This window comes from Salvelinus fontinalis, chromosome 9 (assembly GCF_029448725.1).
Source record: "Salvelinus fontinalis isolate EN_2023a chromosome 9, ASM2944872v1, whole genome shotgun sequence".
Classification (NCBI taxonomy): Eukaryota; Metazoa; Chordata; class Actinopteri; order Salmoniformes; family Salmonidae; genus Salvelinus; species Salvelinus fontinalis.
This window is the reverse complement of record NC_074673.1, coordinates 122,501-146,100: the sequence shown is the minus strand read 5'-3', so window position 1 is coordinate 146,100 and position 23,600 is coordinate 122,501. Positions and strand designations below refer to the sequence as shown.

The 23,600-nt window shown below is 47.9% G+C and overlaps 1 protein-coding gene across 2 annotated transcripts in view; it reads left to right on the top strand.

Annotated features, from left to right (window-relative positions):
- Positions 1-23,600, top strand: part of LOC129861853 (anoctamin-5-like) — a 74,694-nt gene that overhangs the window by 50,038 nt on the left and 1,056 nt on the right. For both annotated transcript variants that reach the window (XM_055932993.1, XM_055932994.1), the window contains 15 exons: positions 438-551; positions 2,484-2,599; positions 3,312-3,446; positions 3,923-4,028; positions 4,140-4,200; positions 5,288-5,439; positions 8,328-8,402; positions 9,996-10,224; positions 11,729-11,904; positions 12,255-12,352; positions 12,640-12,770; positions 20,017-20,222; positions 20,473-20,669; positions 20,774-20,879; positions 22,271-22,390. In XM_055932993.1, the coding sequence (XP_055788968.1) occupies positions 438-551; positions 2,484-2,599; positions 3,312-3,446; positions 3,923-4,028; positions 4,140-4,200; positions 5,288-5,439; positions 8,328-8,402; positions 9,996-10,224; positions 11,729-11,904; positions 12,255-12,352; positions 12,640-12,770; positions 20,017-20,222; positions 20,473-20,669; positions 20,774-20,879; positions 22,271-22,390 (2,022 nt within the window). The remainder of the gene's footprint in view (positions 1-437; positions 552-2,483; positions 2,600-3,311; positions 3,447-3,922; positions 4,029-4,139; positions 4,201-5,287; positions 5,440-8,327; positions 8,403-9,995; positions 10,225-11,728; positions 11,905-12,254; positions 12,353-12,639; positions 12,771-20,016; positions 20,223-20,472; positions 20,670-20,773; positions 20,880-22,270; positions 22,391-23,600) is intronic.

The window sequence follows — 23,600 nt, the reverse complement described above, 5'->3', positions numbered from 1 at the left end:
GCAGGTAGCCTAGTGGTTAGAGTGTAGAGGCGGCAGGTAGCCTAGTGGTTAGAGTGTAGAGGCGGCAGGTAGCCTAGTGGTTAGAGTGTAGAGGCGGCAGGTAGCCTAGTGGTTAGAGTGTAGAGGCGGCAGGTAGCCTAGTGGTTAGAGTGTAGAGGCGGCAGGTAGCCTAGTGGTTAGAGTGTAGGGGCGGCAGGTAGCCTAGTGGCTTTTGTAGAAGAGAATCAAAGACAGAAGAATTGGCTTCTCTTCTGAGTTCTCTCTTCACGGTTTCTTCCTGGATATGAAGCACTTTGTGACAACTGTTGATGTAAAAATGGCTTTATAAATTAATTTGGAATGTAGTCATGGCAGTATAGTGACTTGTAGAATAGACAGTCCTCTATTTGTAGAATTGTGAATCTCTATGTATGTATTGCTCTCTCCTCTCCTCCCAGGTGTACTACATCCTAGCCCGTTGTCCCTACCACAAGACGGACAGAGAGGACAAGAAGGGCATCAAGCGCCTGCTCAACAACGCCACCTACGGGTCTGCGTTCCCACTACATGATGTAAGAAGCTACTGTCCAACAGTGACCAGGGTTTGGGGTCAATTCCGTTTAAATTCCAGTCAAAATTTAGGACGTACACTGAAATTACAATTACGATTTTTATTCTACGCTTTTTCAATAAGAAAAATGTGGAATTGGAATTTGGTTTCCTTTCGGAAATGACTGGATTTGAAATGGAATTGACCCCCCAAAAACTCTGAAAGTGCCCTTCTCTCCTAGTGTTATATCATCTTAACCAGCTTTGCCCTCTGGGCTGTTGTTGGGCTGTTTCATACGTACAGCCATTGAGTATCTGTGAAAGGGGGAAGGAATTGAATTGTGTGCACAATGTGTCGTTCATATAGTAATCCCCCCCCCAAAAAAGGGGGTATCTTTATCAAAATGAACCCTATTCTCATCCCCTTTGGAATGAGACATTCCACATTGTGGGGCGGCAGGTAGCCTAGTGGTTAGAGTGGAGGGGCGGCAGGGTAGCCTAGTGGTTAGAGTGGAGGGGGGGCAGGTAGCCTAGTGGTTAGAGTGTAGGGGCGGCAGGTAGCCTAGTGGTTAGAGTGTAGGGGCGGCAGGTAGCCTAGTGGTTAGAGTGGAGGGGCAGCAGGGTAGCCTAGTGGTAAGAGTGTAGGGGCGGCAGGTAGCCTAGTGGTTAGAGTGGAGGGGCGGCAGGTAGCCTAGTGGTTAGAGTGGAGGGGGGGCAGGTAGCCTAGTGGTTAGAGTGGAGGGACGGCAGGTAGACTAGTGGTTAGAGTGGAGGGGTGGCAGGTAGTCTAGTGGTTAGAGTGGAGGGGCGGCAGGTAGCCTAGTGGTTAGAGCGGAGGGGAGGCAGGTAGACTAGTGGTTAGAGTGGAGGGGCGGCAGGTAGCCTAGTGGTTAGAGTGGAGGGGCGGCAGGTAGCCTAGTGGTTAGAGTGGAGGGGGGGCAGGTAGCCTAGTGGTTAGAGTGTAGGGGCGGCAGGTAGCCTAGTGGTTAGAGTGGAGGGGCGGCAGGGTAGCCTAGTGGTTAGAGTGGAGGGGCGGCAGGTAGCCTAGTGGTTAGAGTGGAGGGGGGGCAGGTAGCCTAGTGGTTAGAGTGTAGGGGCGGCAGGTAGCCTAGTGGTTAGAGTGGAGGGGCGGCAGGTAGCCTAGTGGTTAGAGTGGAGGGGCGGCAGGGTAGCCTAGTGGTTAGAGTGGAGGGGCAGCAGGTAGCATAGTGGTTAGAGTGGAGGGGGGGCAGGTAGCATAGTGGTTAGAGTGGAGGGGGGGCAGGTAGCCTAGTGGTTAGAGTGGAGGGGCGGCAGGTAGCCTAGTGGTTAGAGTGGAGGGGCGGCAGGTAGCCTAGTGGTTAGAGTGGAGGGGCGGCAGGTAGCCTAGTGGTTAGAGTGGAGGGGCGGCAGGTAGTCTAGTGGTTAGAGTGTAGGGGTGGCAGGTAGTCTAGTGGTTAGAGTGTAGGCGGGGCAGGTAGTCTAGTGGTTAGACTGTAGGGGCGGCAGGTAGCCTAGTGGTTAGAGCGTAGGGGAGGCAGGTAGCCTAGTGGTTAGAGCGTTGGACTTGTAACCGAAAGGTTGCAAGATCAAATCCCAGAGCTGACAAGGTAAAAATCTGTCGTTCTGCCCCTGAACAAGGCAGTTAACCCACTGTTCCTAGGCTGTCATTGTAAATAAGAATTAGTTCTTAACTGATTTGCCTCGTTAAATAAAGGTTAAAATAAAAACCGGCATACGGTTGCACAATTCCGGGTAATTTTTCCAGAAATCCTGGCGAGAGGATTCCATATCCCCTGCTTATTTACCTCCTGATTTAGGGAATCTTCCAACTGGGATTTTCTGGAAAAAAACTAGGATTTATTTTGGGGGGGGGGGGTGTTGTTATCTGAATTTTGCAACCATAGACAGGCATGTTATGGATAAAGATGTAGGACCATGACAAGATAAATAGGTCTGTATCCCTCTGTATAAAGTCTCGATACTGGAAGCCATCCAGAGATTCCAACAGTGAGAGTGAGAGATTCAACCTCTACACACACTGGGCCCAGTTCCTCAGTTTCTTCAAAGAGCAGCCTCTCAACTTGATACGGTGAGCACACAACACCAAGCCAGGTGTTCAATCCAACTCAGATTAACAACCTGTGCACGTTTGATATACTGTACTTTAAAAAAAAAATTGTGCGTCACCCCACGGACCTCCCGGTCGCGGCCAGCTGCGACAGAACCTGGGTGCGAACCCAGAGACTCTGGTGGCGCAGCTAGCACTGCGATGCAGTGCCCTAGACCACTGCGCCACCCGGGAGGCGATATACTGTACTTTTAAGGCAATGTCCCTAATGTTTGTGGATCTCACATTCTCTGTTAACTCCCACGGATTAAAGCGGAAATCCCCTTTAAATGTGAACCGCGGTGCACAGGTCATTAATCTGCGTTTGTTTGAATCAAGTCTCCATGGTGTCCTCTTTTTGATTTTTCTAGACACTAAACAGACTGTTGTTGTTTGATTGGTTGTGTTGTATTACCCATAACAGGAAGTATTACGGGGAGAAGATGTTTGATTGGTTGTGTTGTATTTCCCATAACAGGAAGTATTACGTGGAGAAGATGTTTGATTGGTTGTGTTGTATTTCCCATAACAGGAAGTATTACGGGGAGAAGATGTTTGATTGGTTGTGTTGTATTTCCCATAACAGGAAGTATTACGGGGAGAAGATGTTTGATTGGTTGTGTTGTATTTCCCATAACAGAAAGTATTACGTGGAGAAGATGTTTGATTGGTTGTGTTGTATTACCCATAACAGGAAGTATTACGGGGAGAAGATTGGGATCTACTTTGCCTGGCTGGGTTTCTACACTGAGATGCTCTTCTTCGCTGCGGTAGTCGGCCTGATCTGTTTTCTCTATGGATTGTTCACCTTCGATGACAACGTCTGGAGGTGAGGGCCCCTGAATCCCAATTCAACCCCTAGGCACTATCCCCTACCCCCTAACTCACAGCCTAAAAATACTAGGCACTATCCCCTTCCCCCTAACTCACAGCCTAAAAATCCTAGACACTATCCCCTACCCCCTAACTCACAGCCTAAAAATACTAGGCACTATCCCCTTCCCCCTAACTCACAGCCTAAAAATCCTAGACACTATCCCCTACCCCCTAACTCACAGCCTAAAAATACTAGGCACTATCCCCTTCCCCCTAACTCACAGCCTAAAAATCCTAGGCACTATCCCCTACCTCCTAACTCACAGCCCAAAAATCCTAGGCACTATCCCCTACCCCCCACCCTAAAAATCTTAGGCACTATCCCCTGCCCCCAGCCTAAAAATCCTAGGCACTATCCCGTACCCCCCCCCCCCCCCAGCCGAAAAATCGGACACAGGTTAATTAAGAATATCATGTTTCTTGTTTCAGTAAAGAAATCTGTAGTGAGGAGATTGGAGGCAACATCATCATGTGTCCGCTGTGTGATAAGAAATGTGGCTACTGGAAACTCAACTCCACGTGTAACTCTTCCTGGGTATGAAGACTATGATACTGTACAGACAGACACTGGTGTGATATGTTCATATTGCGACCAGAACTTCAGGTCAAGTCAATGACCGTCGCTCTATGTTTCTTCTTCTATCAGCAATCACATATGTTTGACAACGTGGGGACGGTGTTCTTTGCCATATTCATGGGGATTTGGGGTAAGTGACAGTCTCAGTGAATATTAAGTGACAGTCTCAATGAATATTAAGTGACAGTCTCAGTGAATATTAAGTGACAGTCTCAATGAATATTAAGTGACAGTCTCAATGAATATTAAGTGACAGTCTCAATGAATATTAAGTGACAGTCTCAGTGAATATTAAGTGACAGTCTCAATGAATATTAAGTGACAGTCTCAATGAATATTAAGTGACAGTCTCAATGAATATTAAGTGACAGTCTCAATGAATATTAAGTGACAGTCTCAGTGAATATTAAGTGACAGTCTCAATGAATATTACGTGACAGTCTCAGTGAATATTAAGTGACAGTCTCAGTGAATATTACGTGACAGTCTTAGTGAATATTAAGTGGCAGTCTCAGTGAATATTAAGTGACAGTCTAGTGAATATTAAGTGACAGTCTAGTGAATATTAAGTGACAGTCTAGTGAATATTAAGTGTAAAAAGGTGCAGGCTTAGTCCTGAGCTCCACCTAAAGGAAGCTGCCAGTCTCTATACAACTGGAAAACAGGCATTATCTTCAAGTATTGTTGTGGTATAACTTTATACTTTTTTTTTGTAATTTATAACAGCAGATCCTCTTCTTATGGCACTATCATGCCATGGACCTTTTTATGATGAAGAGTTATCTTCCTAACTCTCCATTGTCCTCCTGTAGTGACTCTGTTCCTACCTTCCCTAACTCTCCATTGTCCTCCTGTAGTGACACTGTTCCTACCTTCCCTAACTCTCCATTGTCCTCCTGTAGTGACACTGTTCCTACCTTCCCTAACTCTCCATTGTCCTCCTGTAGTGACTCTGTTCCTACCTTCCCTAACTCTCCATTGTCCTCCTGTAGTGACTCTGTTCCTACCTTCCCTAACTCTCCATTGTCCTCCTGTAGTGACACTGTTCCTACCTTCCCTAACTCTCCATTGTCCTCCTGTAGTGACTCTGTTCCTACCTTCCCTAACTCTCCTGTGTCCTCCTGTAGTGACTCTGTTCCTACCTTCCCTAACTCTCCATTGTTCTCCTGTAGTGACTCTGTTCCTACCTTCCCTAACTCTCCCGTGTCCTCCTGCAGTGACTCTGTTCCTGGAGTTCTGGAAGCGTCGGCAGGCCCGTCTGGAGTACGAGTGGGACCTGGTGGACTTCGAGGAAGAGCAGCAACAGCTCCAGCTGCGACCAGAGTACGAGACCAAGTGTACCAGCCGCAGACTTAACCGCGTCACACAGGTGTGTTTCCTTCTCTTACCTGCATTATAACACCGGGTTAGGGGTTATTATGGTTAGGATTAGTGCCAGAGTGTTCGAGCCAATGACTCAACCGTATCACATATGTGTTGCCTTCTAGGTTTATATATACATAACACTGCTTAGAAAATTAAAGTGTGTCTTTGCAGATTTATTTTGCAAGGTTGTGGCCAGCGACATGATGTTCCATGATAATAATGTTCAGTTATAAATGTTCATAGTAAATTGTAGCCCAGTTTACATAGTTTAAAAACGCAACATTCATCATGGCGTACTATATGATATTGATATGGTTGATTGAAATGCCATCCACCTTCCGGCGCCCAGCCTGGTTTTGAAGTATTCCACAGCTGATCCTTTACGCCTGGATCTAGTAACTGATATCATTCCTAATGAGAGGGGTCTGTTCCTGGGCCCTGACCCTCCACACCCTCCACCTCCACACCCTCCACCTCCACACCCTCCACCTCCACACCCTCCACCTCCACACCCTCCACCTCCACACCCTCCACCTCTACACCCTCCACCTCTACACCCTCCACCTCCACACCCTCCACCTCCACACCCTCCACCTCTACACCCTCCACCTCTACACCCTCCACCTCCACACCCTCCATCTCCACACCCTCCATCTCCACATCTACACCCTCCACATCTACACCCTCCACATCCACACCCTCCACCTCCTCCATCTCCTCACCCTCCATCTTCACATCCTCCACACCCTCCACCTCCACATCCACACCCTCCACATCCACACCCTCCACCTCCACCTCCTCACCCTTCACATCCACACCCTCCTCCACCTCCACCTCCTCACCCTTCACATCCACACCCTCCACATCTACACCCTCCACCTCCTCACCCTCCATCTCCTCACCCTCCATCTTCACATCCTCCATCTCCTCACCCTCCATCTTCACATCCTCCACACCCTCCACATCCACACCCTCCACACACCCTCAACCTCCTCCTCCTCACCCTCCACATCCACACCCTCCTCCTCACACCCCCCACCTCCACATCCTCACCCTCCACCTCCTCACCCCACCTGTCTGTAACTGTACTGTAGGAGATGGAGTTGGTCCTCCTCACCCTCCTCCTCCTCACCCTCCACACATCTTCACCCTCCACATCCACACCCTCCTCCTCCTCCACATCCTCACCCTCCACATCCACACCCTCCTCATCCTCACCCTCCTCATCCTCACCCTCCACACATCCTCACCCTCCACACATCCTCACCCTCCACACATCCTCACCCTCCACACATCCTCACCCTCCACACATCCTCACCCTCCACATCCTCACCCTCCACCTCCTCACCCCACCTGTCTGTAACTGTACTGTAGGAGATGGAGTTGGTCCTTGACAGAACAGCAGCTGAACAAGTGGGCAAAATGCTCCTGTGTTGGGCCACCGTGGTGCTGTGGGTAAGACTGGCACAGAGGGCAGAGGAATGCCAGTTTGAAGTGATGTGGGGCGATTTGGCAGGGGCTGGCTTGTGTTGATTGCTCATGTCTGGATGGAAGATATCTGATGTTGACTGCAGCATTTTACCTGGTGCATCATGGAACTTTTGTTGTAATGAATTAACAATATGCTAAAACAGAAACACAACCTTAGTGGTTATGTTTTATAGAGTCTGGTCCCAGATCAGTTTTTCTGCTGTATAGCCAATTGCTATAGTCATGGTACCAACAATGACCAGAACCATAGATGTTGACTATGAGCACAAACTGATCTGGGTTCAGGCTAATGGCTTCACCAGGAAACTGCTGCAGTGGTCCGTGGACTGGTCTGGGCCCAGGCTAATGGCTTCACCAGGAAACTGCTGCAGTGGTCTGTGGACTGGTCTGGGTCCAGGCTAATGGCTTCACCAGGAAACTGCTGCAGTGGTCCGTGGACTGGTCTGGGCCCAGGCTAATGGCTTCACCGGGAAACTGCTGCAGTGGTCTGTGGACTGGTCTGGGCCCAGGCTAATGGCTTCACCGGGAAACTGCTGCAGTGGTCCGTGGACTGGTCTGGGCCCAGGCTAATGGCTTCACCGGGAAACTGCTGCAGTGGTCCGTGGACTGGTCTGGGCCCAGGCTAATGGCTTCACCGGGAAACTGCTGCAGTGGTCTGTGGACTGATCTGGGCCCAGGCTAATGGCTTCACCAGGAAACTGCTGCAGTGGTCTGTGGACTGGTCTGGGCCCAGGCTAATGGCTTCACCAGGAAACTGCTGCAGTGGTCTGTGGACTGGTCTGGGCCCAGGCTAATGGCTTCACCAGGAAACTGCTGCAGTGGTCTGTGGACTGGTCTGGGCCCAGGCTAATGGCTTCACCAGGAAACTGCTGCAGTGGTCCGTGGACTGGTCTGGGCCAAGGCTAATGGCTTCACCAAGAAACTGCTGCAGTGGTCCGTGGACTGGTCTGGGCCAAGGCTAATGGCTTCACCAGGAAACTGCTGCAGTGGTCCGTGGACTGGTCTGGGCCCAGGCTAATGGCTTCACCGGGAAACTGCTGCAGTGGTCCGTGGACTGGTCTGGGCCCAGGCTAATGGCTAATGGCTTCACCAGAAAACTGCTGCAGTGGTCTGTGGACTGGTCTGGGCCCAGGCTAATGGCTAATGGCTTCACCAGGAAACTGCTGCAGTGGTCTGTGGACTGGTCTGGGCCCAGGCTAATGGCTAATGGCTTCACCAGGAAACTGCTGCAGTGGTCCGTGGACTGGTCTGGGCCCATGTCAGTAGTATGAGATGATGACAACAAGCTGCTATGTGTTGGTTGGTACTGCCCCCTGATGGTCTGGAGACTAACAGCTGTAACCATGCTTGACTGACTGTGCATGTTGTTGTACCCTGTTTTGCTTGGTTACGGTGTTGTAGGAGATGGAGCCATACTTACCCGTAACATCTCAGTGTGCTCGTACATTCCTGTCTGGAGCCACCGTCATATTCTGGGTGAGCATTTATTCATGATCGTCTACTCTGTATCTGAACTCCTTCATTCTCCCTCCTCCTTCTCACTCCTTCTCCTGTCTCCTCCCTCTCCTTTCTCCTGTCTCCTCCCTCTCCTTTCTCCTGTCTCCTCCCTCTCCTTTCTCCTGTCTCCTCCCTCTCCTTTCTCCTGTCTCCTCCCTCTCCTTTCTCCTGTCTCCTCCCTCTCCTTTCTCCTGTCTCCTCCCTCTCCTTTCTCCTGTCTCCTCCCTCTCCTTTCTCCTGTCTCCTGTCTCCTCCCTCTCCTTTCTCCTGTCTCTTTCCTCCCTTCTCCTGTCTCCTCCCTCTCCTTTCTCCTGTCTCTTTCCTCCCTTCTCCTGTCTCCTCCCTCTCCTTTCTCCTGTCTCCTCCCTCTTCCCTATCCCTTCTCCTTTCTCCTCCCTCTCCCTTCTCCTGTCTCCTCTCTCCTCCCTTTTCCTGTCTCTTTCCTCCCTTCTCCTGTCTCCTCCCTCTCCTTTCTCCTGTCTCTCTCCTCTCTCCTCCCTTTTCCTCCCTTTTCCCCTCTCCTCCCACCCCTCTCCTCCCTCTCCTGTCTCCTCGCTCTTCCCTCTCCCTTCTCCTGTCTATTCCATCCTCCTTCTCCCGCTCCTCTCTCCTCCATTCTCCTGTCTCCTCCCTCTCACTTCTCCTGTCTCCTCCCTCCTCCCTTCTCCTGTCTCCTCCTTCTCCCTTCTCCTGTCTCCTCCCTCTCCCGCTCACTTCTCCTGTCTCCTCTCTCCTTCCTCTCCCTTATCCTCTCTCCTCCATTCTCCTGTCTCCTCCCTCTCCTGTCTCCTCTCCTCCCTTCTTCTGTCTCCTCCCTCTCACTTCTCCTGTCTCCTCACTCCTCCCTCTTCTCTCTCCTCCCTCTCCCTTCTCCTGTCTCCTCTCTCCTCCTGTCTCCTCTCTCCTCTTTCCTCCCTCTTATCATCCTCTTCCTTATCTCCCTCTCCTGTCTTCATCTCTTCCTCTCCTCATCTTTACTATTATAATTTCTATATAATCTAGCATCTCTCTATCCTCCTCAGCATCATCAACAAAATCTTCCCAATTCTTTCCCATTGTGACTTTATCAGAACATTCTAGAACATGTTTGGAAATAGTATTGAGACGGTACTTTTCCAATATTATATGGATCCAAATCTGTGTTGCAAAAAATATCATAGTCCAGATTAGATTTTTAATCAGTGTGCACCATACTTTTGTGTTTTGAAGTGTGTTGTTGGTGGTGATTTGTCAGTGTGAACATATGTATTTGTCATTTATTTGTATTTTTGTTGTATTTGTATATACAGTCAGAGTTAGGGTCAGTTCCAATTCAATTCAGTCAGTAAATATCAGTTGACTTACTGATTTGACTGCATTGAAAAGGAAGTGACCACAACCATGACAGATTCCTGTCCTCTCACCACCCCTCCTCTCTCCTCTCTCCTCCCTCTTTCTCCTGTCTCCTCTCTTCTCCTCTTTCCTTCTCCCTTCTCCTCCCTTCTCTTGTCTCCTCCCTCTTTCTCCTCTCTTCTCCTGTCTCCTCTCTCCTCCCTTCTCCTGTCTCCTCTCTCCACCCCTCCTCTCCCTCAGATCTCCCTGATCATAGCGTGTATCATCGGGGTGATAGCGTACCGTCTGGCGGTGTACGCGGCGTTTGCTAGCATCATGAAGGACAGCCCCACCAACAACATCCACATGGTGGGCTCCCTCATCACCCCTCAGCTCGCCACCTCTGTCACCGCTTCCTGCATCAACTTCGTCATAATCATGATCCTCAATCTGATGTATGAGAGAGTGGCCATCTGGATCACTGACATGGGTAAGATAGAGAGTAGCCGTCTGGATCACTGACATGGGTAAGATAGAGAGTGGCCAGCCGGATCACTGACATGGGTAAGATAGAGAGTGGCCAGCCGGATCACTGACATGGGTAAGATAGAGAGTGGCCAGCCGGATCACTGACATGGGTAAGATAGAGAGTGGCCAGCTGGATCACTGACATGGGTAAGATAGAGAGTGGGCCAGCTGGATCACTGACATGGGTAAGATAGAGAGTGGGCCAGCTGGATCACTGACATGGGTAAGATAGAGAGTGGCCAGCCGGATCACTGACATGGGTAAGATAGAGAGTGGCCAGGCGGATCACTGACATGGGTAAGATAGAGAGTGGCCAGCTGGATCACTGACATGGGTAAGATAGAGAGTGGCCAGCTGGATCACTGACATGGGTAAGATAGAGAGTGGCCAGCCGGATCACTGACATGGCTAAGATAGAGTGGCCAGCCGGATCACTGACATGGGGGTAAGATAGAGAGTGGGCCAGCTGGATCACTGACATGGGTAAGATAGAGAGTGGCCAGCCGGATCACTGACATGGGTAAGATAGAGAGTGGCCAGCCGGATCACTGACATGGGTAAGATAGAGAGTGGCCAGCCGGATCACTGACATGGGTAAGATAGAGAGTGGCCAGCCGGATCACTGACATGGGTAAGATAGAGAGTGGGCCATCCGGATCACTGACATGGGTAAGATAGAGAGTGGCCAGCCGGATCACTGACATGGGTAAGATAGAGAGTGGCCAGCCGGATCACTGACATGGGTAAGATAGAGAGTGGCCAGCCGGATCACTGACATGGGTAAGATAGAGAGTGGCCAGCCGGATCACTGACATGGGTAAGATAGAGAGTGGCCAGCCGGATCACTGACATGGGTAAGATAGAGAGTGGCCAGCCGGATCACTGACATGGGTAAGATAGAGAGTGGGCCATCTGGATCACTGACATGGGTAAGATAGAGAGTGGGCCATCTGGATCACTGACATGGGTAAGATAGAGAGTGGCCAGCCGGATCACTGACATGGGTAAGATAGAGAGTGGCCAGCCGGATCACTGACATGGGTAAGATAGAGAGACAGATAACATTGGGATTGTTTTGGTCAGATTATAACTAGATAAAGACTTATTTCCGGTTGCTAAAGAGACAATAACAAAATGTCATTTTTTTACAACCAGTTTGCAACCTAAACCGTGACATCATGAGTTACGTCGAGAGAAAAAAAGTCTTTGCAGCATTTGCTGAAGTGAATCAATGCAGACCCATTACAAAACAAAAGCTAAAGCTAACAGACAAAAAAATATGGGGGATTGGAAATGATGCAGACAATTACATTGGAAGCAACATTCTTTCCGCAATATTAAGCTGATCCACCCCCCCCCCCAAATAAATAAATAAATAAATAAATAAATAAAGCTAACAGCTAAATAATAATTTCCTGATTGTAGACTCTCCTCGTTGTGACTGTTGCTTTTTCTCCCCCCCTCAGAGATTCCCAAGACGCACCTGGAGTACGAGAACAAGTTGACGGTGAAGATGTTTCTGTTCCAGTTCGTCAACTACTACTCTTCCTGTTTCTACGTGGCCTTCTTCAAGGGGAAGTTCGTCGGCCATCCCGGAGACTACATCTACATGTTCGGCTGGAGCAAGCTGAGGAACGAGGAGGTACTACTGACACGACAGAACATCAGCATATAAGACTGATCCATGACCTACCAGCCTACTTCCCTACTGACATCACAATTTCATCACAGTCCAAAAGGGCTGATGTCCTGTAACCAGACGACAACAAACTGCTCTCGGTTACAACCAGTAATGACGAGATTAAAACAGCATTTACATTTTTTTTTTAAACATACTTCCTCTTTTGTATGTTATTAGATGTCCTGGTTACAACCAGAAGAAAGAAAATGTCTCATTTACTAAAACGCCGTTAATAAGATGATAACTTATACTTGACCTTGACCTTTTACTTGACCTTGACCTTTTACTTGACCTTGTGTCTCTCTGTCCAGTGTGACCCAGGTGGCTGTCTGATTGAGCTGACCACCCAGCTGGTCATAGTGATGTCTGGGAAACAGGTGTGGGGTAACGTCCAGGAGGCTTTGGTCCCGTAAGTTGTTCATTCTGACATTGTCACTATGCCTAAGGTCAGTAAACGTGTTCTCTTGGGGCCAAAATCCTAATTTCAAAAATGACTTAAATGAATGAAAATAACTTACCTCTGTCTTTAGCTTAAATCATGCATTGATGTCAATGAAAGATTTGTGTTAAAACTTGAATTTCGCATGATTTTTAACTTTGGATTCCGGCCGAAGGCCTTTTAACTTTCTCGACAATTTAGTCACAAATGTGAAGTGCATAACCTCTGACCCCTTTGTGTGGGAACTGTACCTCCAGGTGGGTAATGAACCGGTGGGGGAGCCGTAAAGCCCGCAGCCACCCAGAGAGCCGCTACAGCCGCTGGGAGCAGGACCACGACCTGCAGAACTTTGGACATCTGGGACTCTTCTATGAGTACCTGGAGATGGGTGGGTTCTTCAACCAGGGACAGACCAATACATAGAGGCGCTTTCTCAATGAATCGTTATCTCTCTCTGTCTCTGTCTCTGTCTCTGTCTCTGTCTCTGTCTCTGTCTCTCTCTGTCTCTCTCTCTCTCTGTCTCTCTCTCTCTCTGTCTCTCTCTCTCTCTGTCTCTCTCTCTCTCTGTCTCTCTCTCTCTCTGTCTCTCTCTCTCTCTGTCTCTCTCTCTCTCTGTCTCTCTCTCTCTCTGTCTCTCTCTCTCTCTGTCTCTCTCTCTGTCTCTCTCTGTCTCTCTTTCTCTCTCTCTCTCAAAACATATTTGAAGAGGTCTAAAGGGAGGAACCACAGATATTTTCCTTCCAATGTGTTTTAAGAAAGGAGGTGAGGAGTGATTGGAGGGACGCCATGTGCGACTGACGTGTTTTCCGTTTGCTCCCGTGGTATTTTTAAAGTTTATGTGAATTTTGCAGCAGAACCGTATTTATTTTCATATATTATTTTGGTGATCCCTTCCCGTAAAAACCAAGACTACTTTACTTCCAAATATCAGCATGTCGACGAAACATAAGGCCAAAAGCATGACTTTGAGAAAACCCGGCCTACAAGACACACTCTCATCACCGCCCTCCCCTGAGCCTGACGGCCCGGGGACTGATACTTTACCCGGGGGGGCGGCTTGGCCTGGCGGCGCTGAAGTGAACATTCTCGAGGCAATCAAACTACTACGCTCTGAGATAGTTGAAATGAAAACGGAGGTGGTTGCTACGATTGAGGCCCGAATAAAGGAGGTTTCTGATACTTTAAAAGCAGATCTAACCATCCTGCGGAACGAGACGGTGCCGGCAATCGCATCACTCAAAACAACAATGGAGTCGCACACTACAACGATTGCAGCACTGGAGACCTTCGCTACAAATGTCTCCGACTTAACTACATCCCTGGAGGCTGACGTGAAACGCCTAGCTGCGGATTTGAAAAAGGTGAAGGAGAGCTGTGTAAGTTTGTAGGGATTCTCTCGCCGCAATAACCTGAGACTTGTATCAGTCCCAGAGTCAGCGGAAATGCCTCGCGCCACGGATTTCGTTTCTGGGCTGCTGAAGGATGTTCTTGCCTTAGATGAAAAGCCCCTGATTGATCGTGCCCACCGGTCGCTGCGCCCAAAGCCCCGGGATGGGGAGAGGCCCTGTGACATAATTCTTCGAGTGCACTTTTTCCATGAGAAGATGGAGATTCTCTGATGAGCCCGCAATACCACTCTGAGCTTTCAAGGACAGAGCTTCTCCATCTATCAGGACTACTCCCCCACTGTTTCCAGGCAGCGCGCAGCTTTCGGACAGGCCAAACGACTACTTCGGGACCATCCAGGTGTGAAGTACGTACTGCGATTCCCGTCCCGTTTATGGCTATCTCATGATGGTAAAGACTACACATTTGAATCTCCGGATGAGGCTCTCTCTCACATTCAACGTCACATCAAGAAGTCTTGAACTTGCTCATAGTTCAGCAACTGTTGCTTGCGAACTGTGGATAGTAAGTAACCCACCTGTGGTACAATTATGTTTAGCTACAACATGCTAATTTTGTATAGTTGGGGAGTTGGCGTACCCATTCAGGCTTATTTGATGTGATCTAATGTTTTGATCATCTAGTGTGCTTGCCTTACAAGCATTCAGTCATTTTAAGTTCATTGTATTGCGGTTTTACTATACTCCTGTGTTTTCTAGGCTGTCTTGCTCACCTATTCAGTTTGTTTACATAGTGTCTCAGTGACTCAAAATATTCTTGGTTATTTGCTTACTGCATCCGTTTGCATTGACCCAGTAAACAGTAAATGCTTCCCGAGGCGACACGTTTTTTGGGGTCTTCACTTAAATTTTAAAATTTCTGAGAGTCATTTATGCCCAGCAAGCGTTCAACGTTGCGCACACGTAGTTTTTTGGTCTTGGTTGTAAGCTGTCTCAGCATTCAACTAGACAACTATTATAATAATAATAATTATTATTATTTTTGATTGTCTTACTACGATTTCCTTACTTCAAATTAGGTTTTCGGCTGAGAGCCTTTATACATTCTATTTATTTTCTCTCTCAAATGCCTGTTATAAGACTGGGAATATAATTATATACATCTACAAGTGGTGCTTTTGTAATTTCGTCTGCACAAGGGATTCACTTTAATTTTTTTTATTTAAAAAATGATTATCTCTTTTTGCTGTTTGATCCACTAACAAAACACGACTTTAAAGAGCGGGACTGTGGGTTTAGGTTTAAGACCGCACTCTCACAGACATACTGTGCGAAGAGAACATGTTCTATTTAGGCTTGTACCTCGTTTGGGGAGGTACTGTCTGGGAGGGGGTGGGGGGAGGGGTTGAATTGTTCAGTTCTAATGTTGTCATTCTGTCTTTTTTGTTTTTTTTCTGTACTTTTTCCAAACATCTACCACCGTACATTATTACTCTGAGACAAGTTATTCTGGGGTTTTTGGGCGCTCATTGCTTTTCCATTCTATGCTCTAATGACAGGGTTATATAACGGGAATGCCCAGAGGGGCCGAAACAATGCTATCAAGTACATTTCGTGGAACACCAAAGGGGTTAATAACCCAGTGAAGCGTAAGAGGGTGTTGACACACTTAAAGGGTTTGGATGCAAATGTTGCATTTCTACAAGAGACTCACTTGAGGACTGGTGAGCACTTTAGGATGCGTAGGGACTGGGTTGGTCAAGTGTTCCACTCTAACTTTCATAGTAAATCAAGAGGGGCTGCCATTTTGGTTGATAAAGCCACTCCCTTTGTAGCTTCTAAGGTTATCGCTGATCCTAAGGGACGATACGTCATAGTAACCGGTAAACTGTTTTCTACCCCTCTTGTTTTGGCTAGTGTTTATGCTCCCAATTGGGATGACACAAGTTTCATTTCTTCCTTTTTGTCTGCTATACCCAATTTAGATTCTCATCTGTTGATTTTAGGGGGGGATTTCAACTGCTAAATGTCCCCAGTTCTTGACAAGTCCTCACAAAAACAACAGGCCCATCTAAATGTGCCCTACTTATTCAAGCCTTTCTTCAGAAATATGCCATGTTTGAGGCCTGGCGTTTCCTACATCCTACAGATAGACAGTATTCCTTTTATTCTCATGTTCATCAAACATACTCCCGGATTGATTACTTCTTTTTGGACAAAAAACTTCTGCCTAACCTTCGGCAGTGTACTTACAAGAGTATTGTTATTTCTGACCATTCACCATTAGTGCTTGAACTAGAGTTTCCCCAGCGACCTCCTACGTGTTATCAATGGCGTCTTAACCCCATTTTACTCTCAGATAAGGAGTTTGTCAATTTCATTTCTTCTGAAATCACCTTATTCTTAGAAACTAATTCAACACCAGGTATGTCCTGCTCTACCATATGGGAGTCTCTCAAAGCATACCTACGTGGCCAAATTATTTCTTATACAGCCAACCAAAACAGAGTTCGCTCTCAGCGACTTCGGGACCTGAGCGAATCCATAGCCACATTGGATGAGAAGTATGCCACGGTTCCCTCCTCTGATCTGCATAAAGAGCGCCAACTACTCTAATCTGAATTTGATGAGCTTTCTACCAGGCAAGCTGAACAGTTACTCTTGCGAGCTCGATACAGAGTGTATGAACAAGGCGACAAGGCCAGTAAACTCCTTGCACATCAGATCCGTAAATCTGAGGCCTCACGTTTAATCCCACAAATAAGGACCCCGTCTGGTGCCACCACAGTTATACATAAAGAGATCAATGATCAATTCAAACAATTTTATTCTGCGCTATACACCTCTGAATCCCCTCAAGACCCTTTGCTGATTGATTCCTTCTTTAATGGCCTGAATATGCCTTCAATTGATACAGACACCCATGACTGTCTAGAAGAAGAATTTACACCTGAGGAGATTGCAACAGCAGTGTCCGCAATGAAAAGTGGTAAATCACCGGGTCCGGATGGTTTTCCAACCGAATTTTACAGGACGTTTTCTGGTCTGCTTTGCCCATTCTTGTCTCGACTATTTGCAGAGTGCCTTAATACCTCAAAGCTACCGCCTAGTCTTTATCAGGCTTCAATTTCATTACTATTAAAGAAAAACAAAGACCCCCTGGAATGTGGATCCTATCGTCCAATCTCGCTTTTAAACTGTGATTACAAAATCCTAGCCAAGCTTTTAGCAATCCGTATGGAAGGCTCGCTGCATCAAGTAATACACTCTGACCAGACTGGCTTTGTGAGAAATAGGCATTTGTTTTTCAATATTAGGCGCCTTATGAATATACTGTACTCCCCTGCGTCGGAGGACCCAGAGGTGGTGGTCTCACTTGATGCAGAAAAAGCTTTTGACCGCGTTGAGTGGGATTACCTAACAGCTACCCTTTATAGATTTGGCTTTGGCCCCAAATTCATTGCGTGGATAAAGATTCTTTATTTTTCCCCCATGGCTTCGGTACGGACTAACAACTTGTCCTCTGACTATTTTCCCTTGCACCGCGGATCCAGACAGGGCTGTCCACTCTCCCCCTTGTTGTTTGCTTTGGCAATCGAACCTCTCGCCATTGCACTACGCTCTAATGATGCCATTCAAGGAATAATCCGGACGGGCTCAGAGCAGAAAGTCTCGCTATATGCGGATGACCTCCTTTTGTTTATCTCTAACCCTGATACCTCATTGCCACGCGCCTTATCTGTTCTTAAAAGGTTTGGATCAATCTCAGGGTACAAGCTGAATCTAGGCAAGAGTGAGCTTTTTCCTATAAACAAGGCTGCTTTAAAGTGCTCTTTTACAAGTTCTCAGTTTAGGATTGTCCGGGATCAATTCACCTACTTGGGAGTTAAAGTGACAAGGAAATATTCAAATCTGTTTCAGGAAAACTTGGTTGCTCTAGCAGACAGTTTGAAACAATCTTTTACTTTTTGGAATGCGCTACCTCTTTCTCTTATCGGAAGGATTAATGTCATTAAAATGAGTGTGTTGCCCAAATTTCTATATTTATTTCAATGTTTACCCATTTTTATTCCAAAATCTTTTTTTATTTCACTGGATCAAACATTCATGCATTTTATTTGGGATGGCAAGGTACCACGGATTGGTAGAAAACATTTACAGAAGCCTAAGTCATTGGGGGGTTTAGCTCTACCAAATTTTCAGACATACTATTGGGCTGCAAATTTCAGAGCCCTTCTGTACTGGCTGCAGACTGATCCTACTGGCCCTAGACCAATCTGGGTCCAGATGGAGTCTGAATCGTGTAAACCTGCTGCACTTTCTTCTGTGTTGTGCTCGTCTCTCCCAGTGTCCCTAGGCAAAAGGTGTGTCAACCCAATTGTAAAGCAGTCTCTTAAAATTTGGAATCAGTTCCGTTTAGCCTTTGGCCTCCGAGGCTTTTCTCTATCAGGCCCAATCAATCAGAACATTTTATTTCCTCCATCTTTGAATGATGGGGCTTTTGGCATCTGGCACTCACTAGGCCTCTCCTCACTAGCCCAATTATTCTTTGATGATACATTTGCCTCTTTTGCTCAGCTACAGGAAAGGTTCAACCTCCCCCATTCCCACTTTTCCGCTATCTCCAGACTAGGAACTTTGTCAGAGCTAACACACCTGAATTTCCCCATAGGCCTGTGAATACAGCTATAGAGAGCATCCTGGAGCTGAACAAGCTTCCTAGGGGCGCAATTTCAGATGTATATGCAATCATTCATGACTTACAGAACCCTTCTTTGGTGCCTTTAAAGACTCGATGGGAAAAGGATTTGGGGGAGGAACTTGGGGAAGACACCTGGGAATCTGTGCTGCGCAGGGTGCATTCGTCCTCTTTTAGCACTAGACACAGCCTCATTCAATTCAAGGTGGTTCACCGTATTCACTGGTCTGGGGCCAGACTTGGAAGAATATTCTCTGATTTTGATCCTACCTGTGTCAGATGTAAAATTGAACCAGCCACACTGTTGCATATGTTCTGGGGCTGTCATAAACTGTCAGGTTTCTGGGAATTAATATTTAAATCTTTCTCTGATATATATAACACTGTTATAGATCCCTCTCCCCTTACAGCCCTTTTTGGAGTACTGCCCATTGGCACCCCCCTGTCAAGAATCCAGTCGGACACTGTTGCTTATACAACTCTTTTAGCTAGACGGCTAATACTACAGAACTGGAAGATGGCAGCTCCCCCATCTTATAAATATTGGGTGAGAGATGTGTTGTGCTCTCTGAAACTAGAAAAAATTCAATTCACGTGGGAACCCCAAACTGTTTAATGAGGCTTGGGCTCCATTCCGGTCTTACTTTAAACAATCCATCCTCTGATGGCATTCCTATTAAAACCAAAATAAGTCTGTATTTGACCCCCCTGTGACTTAGAGGTTGGATGAGCATTTCTCTGTTTTTTTTTTCTGGGGTGGGGGTGGGGGTGGGGGGCATTAAGGTTGGTGTGCTTATTGATTGTGACCTGCGGATGCCTTGTTCATCTTGCCCGGGCAGAGACTAAGGTGTGAGCTTGTTTTTCACAGTTATTTTTATTTTTTAATTCTGTTCACGCCTACATAAAATTATTATTATTCATTTTTTATTTTAAGCATTGTAAACTTTTTATTTTTGGTCCAGTGGATGGTTGGCCTGTGGCCTTGACTGTCTGTGAGTGGTTGCATTTCTCCACCCCATCCCTTGACTGTTTACAGGAACAATGGTGAGGTGTTTGCTCTGTCCCTATACTATAGATTGCCCTTTAACCTTTTGTAGCCTTCTGCCTGGTGTGTTTAACTTGTCTAAAGTATGGTATCTTTAAAGTTATTTTTTTTATATGTATTATTTGTATTTTTTTTCTAGTTGAGTATATTATTTATATTGCTTTGTCTTGTCTGTGTGTGTGTAAAACTTAATAAACAGAGTTTTCAAAGAAAGGAGGTGAGGATAGAAGATGCGATGACAAATTGAGAAAGAATCAAACTCTCTATAGAAAAATAATCTCTGTTAACACAGAAATAAAATCTTAATTTGGTCAGATGCTCGATACCCATTTATGTTACGTAGTCTGTCCACAAAGACGTTCATATACATACCCATTGCATTACTTCCTGCTCTCCTGCAGAGGGCGCTATTTCCCTCTAATTTACCATCATAATCTCTCTCTTCTTCTCTCCACTTTCCTATCCCCTTCTCCTCTCCATCCCTCACCACCTCTCTCCACTTTCCTGTCCCCTCTCCACCCCTCTCCACTCCTCTCCTCCACAGTGATCCAGTTTGGTTTCATCACTCTGTTCGTGGCCTCCTTCCCTCTGGCCCCTCTGCTGGCGCTGTTGAACAACATTATAGAAGTTAGAGTGGATGCCTGGAAGTTCACCACCCAGTTCCGCCGGCCCGTAGCATCTAAGGCCCACAGCATCGGTGCCTGGCAGGAAATACTTAACGGGGTGGCCGTCCTGTCGGTCGTCACCAACGTGAGTATGGCTGTTGGAGAGGGGAGACGAGGAGAGGAGAGGAGTGTTAGGGATTTCCTTCTTATTCCTGGAATTGTAAACCTGGGAATTCTGGTAAAGTTACTGGAAGTTTGCACTTAATCAAGGAGTTCTAGCTTGGTCCCAGATCTGTTGGTGCTGTCTTCCCAACTCCAATGGTCACAACTCCTATGTCCATCTATAAACAAATAATTTCCCTGTTTTCTCACCCCCCCTCCCCCCCTTTACACAGGCATTCATCGTAGCCTTCACATCAGACATGATTCCCCGGCTGGTGTACATGTACGCCTACAGCAAAGATCTCTCTATGAAGGGCTACATCAGCAACAGCCTGTCAGTGTTCAACATCTCTGGGTTCTCTGAGGAGAACCGGCCTGAAGACGGAGAGAGCCCTGCATGGTTCAACAGCTCTGTCATCACCACCTGCAGGTCGGTCTGTCTGTCTGTCTGTCTGTCTGTCATGTATAGTTACCGTCACATGACTACCGCTACCCAGAGTCTGTAACCACTCTTCTACTTCCTGTGTTCTACAGGTACCGTGACTACCGCTACCCATCGGGCCATGAGAAGGAGTACTCTCACACCATGCAGTTCTGGCACATCCTGGCTGCCAAGCTGGCCTTCATCATTATCATGGAGGTAGGAACGGACACCTCTAGCTTCCCTACTGCAACCAGCCATAGAAATATAACCCATAGAAAAGAACTTGGAACCTCTAACCCTGGCAATTTGGCTGGTGAACTCTTGAATGGGAAGGCCCGATCTACACAGTCTATTTCTATAGAACCACCAGTCATTTCAACCAGATTTGTCTCGGGTTTTTTTTCTGTAGTTAGTCACTTCATTGGTAAACTTAAATTCCTTCAGCATTGACATCTATCCCCGATCATGGCCATCTTTAACCTACAGTGCAGTACAGGTGTGATACTATATTTAACCTACTGGCCCCTCTAACAGTACAACAGCCCCTCTAACAGTACAACTGGCCCCCCCTCTAACAGTACAACTGGCCCCCCCTCTAACAGTACAACTGGCCCCCCCTCTAACAGTACAACTGGCCCCCCCTCTAACAGTACAACTGGCCCCTCTAACAGTACAACTGGCCCCTCTAACAGTACAACTGGCCCCTCTAACAGTACAACCGGCCCCCCTCTGACAGTACAACCGGCCCCCCTCTGACAGTACAACCGGGCCCCCTCTGACAGTACAACCGGGCCCCCTCTGACAGTACAACTGGGCCCCTCTGACAGTACAACTGGCCCCTCTAACAGTACAACTGCCCCCCCCCCCCCCTCTAACAGTACAACTGCCCCCCCCCCCCGTCTAACAGTACAACTGCCCCCCCCCCTCTAACAGTACAACTGCCCCCCCCCCCTCTAACAGTACAACTGGCCCCTCTAACAGTACAACTGGCCCCTCTAACAGTACAACTGGCCCCCCTAACAGTACAACTGGCCCCCCTAACAGTACAACTGGCCCCCCTAACAGTACAACTGGCCCCCCCTCTAACAGTACAACTGGCCCCTCTGGCCCCTCTAACAGTACAACTGGCCCCTCTAACAGTACAACTGGCCCCTCTAACAGTACAACTGGCCCCCTCTGACAGTACAACTGGCCCCCTCTGACAGTACAACTGGCCCCCTCTGACAGTACAACTGGCCCCCTCTGACAGTACAAATGGCCCCCTCTGACAGTACAAATGGCCCCCTCTGACAGTACAACTGGGCCCCTCTGACAGTACAACTGGGCCCCTCTGACAGTACAACTGGGCCCCTCTGACAGTACAACTGGGCCCCTCTGACAGTACAACTGGGCCCCTCTGACAGTACAACTGGGCCCCTCTGACAGTACAACTGGGCCCCTCTGACAGTACAACTGGCCCCTCTGACAGTACAACTGGCCCCAGCTTGCCGCCCCCCCCCCCACCCCCCCAGTTGAAATGGCCTAGAAGCGCCACTGGTGATGAAACTGACCTTTTCCGTTCCCGTTTCTTCCCTTCCTGATTGGTTTCCTCCTCTCGCCTCTTTCAGCACGTCGCGTTTATGGTGAAGTTCTTTGTGGCGTGGATGATTCCTGACGTTCCCTCCGAGGTGAAGGCCAGGATTAAACGAGAACGCTACCTCATCCAGGAGTACCTGCACAACTACGAGGTATTTCAGGAAAACATTCAACACATAATAACACGTCCATTTGCCTTTATTTAACCAGGTAAGCTGATACACACACACACCCACACTCACACACTCACACACCACACACCACACACCACACACACACACACCACACACTCACCCACACACACACTCACACACCACACACCACACACCACACACACACACCACACACCACACACACCACACACACACACCACACACCACACACACCACACACACACACCACACACACCACACACACCACACACACACACACACACCACACACCACACACTCACTCACACCCACACACCACACACCCACACCACACACACACCACACACCACACACACTCACACACCCACACCACACACCACACACACTCACACACCACACACCAAACACCACACACTCACACCACACACACACCTCACACACCTCACACACCACACACCACACACCACACACACACACACACACTCACACACACAACTCACACACACACACAACTCACACACACACACAACTCACTCACACACACACACACCACACACACACACACCACACACACTCACACAACACACACTCACACAACTCACACTCACACAACTCACACTCACACTCACACCACACACACACACACCACACACACTCACACAACACACACTCACACAACTCACACTCACACAACTCACACTCACACTCACACACCACACACCACACACACTCACACCACACACACTCACACACACACTCTCACACACACACACACACACAACTCACACACACACACAACTCACTCACACACACACACACACACCACACACACTCACACCACACACACTCACACAACACACACTCACACAACTCACACAACTCACACTCACACTCACACCACACACCACACACCACTCACACTCACACTCACACACCACACACCACACACACTCACACACTCACACCACACACACTCACACACACACACACACACACACACTCACACAACACACACACCACACACACCACACACCACACACACCACACACACCACACACCACACACCACACACCACACCACACACCACACACACCACACACACCACACACACACACCTCACACCTCACACCTCACACCTCACACACACACACACACCACACACCACACACACACACCACACACACACACACTACACACCACACACACACAC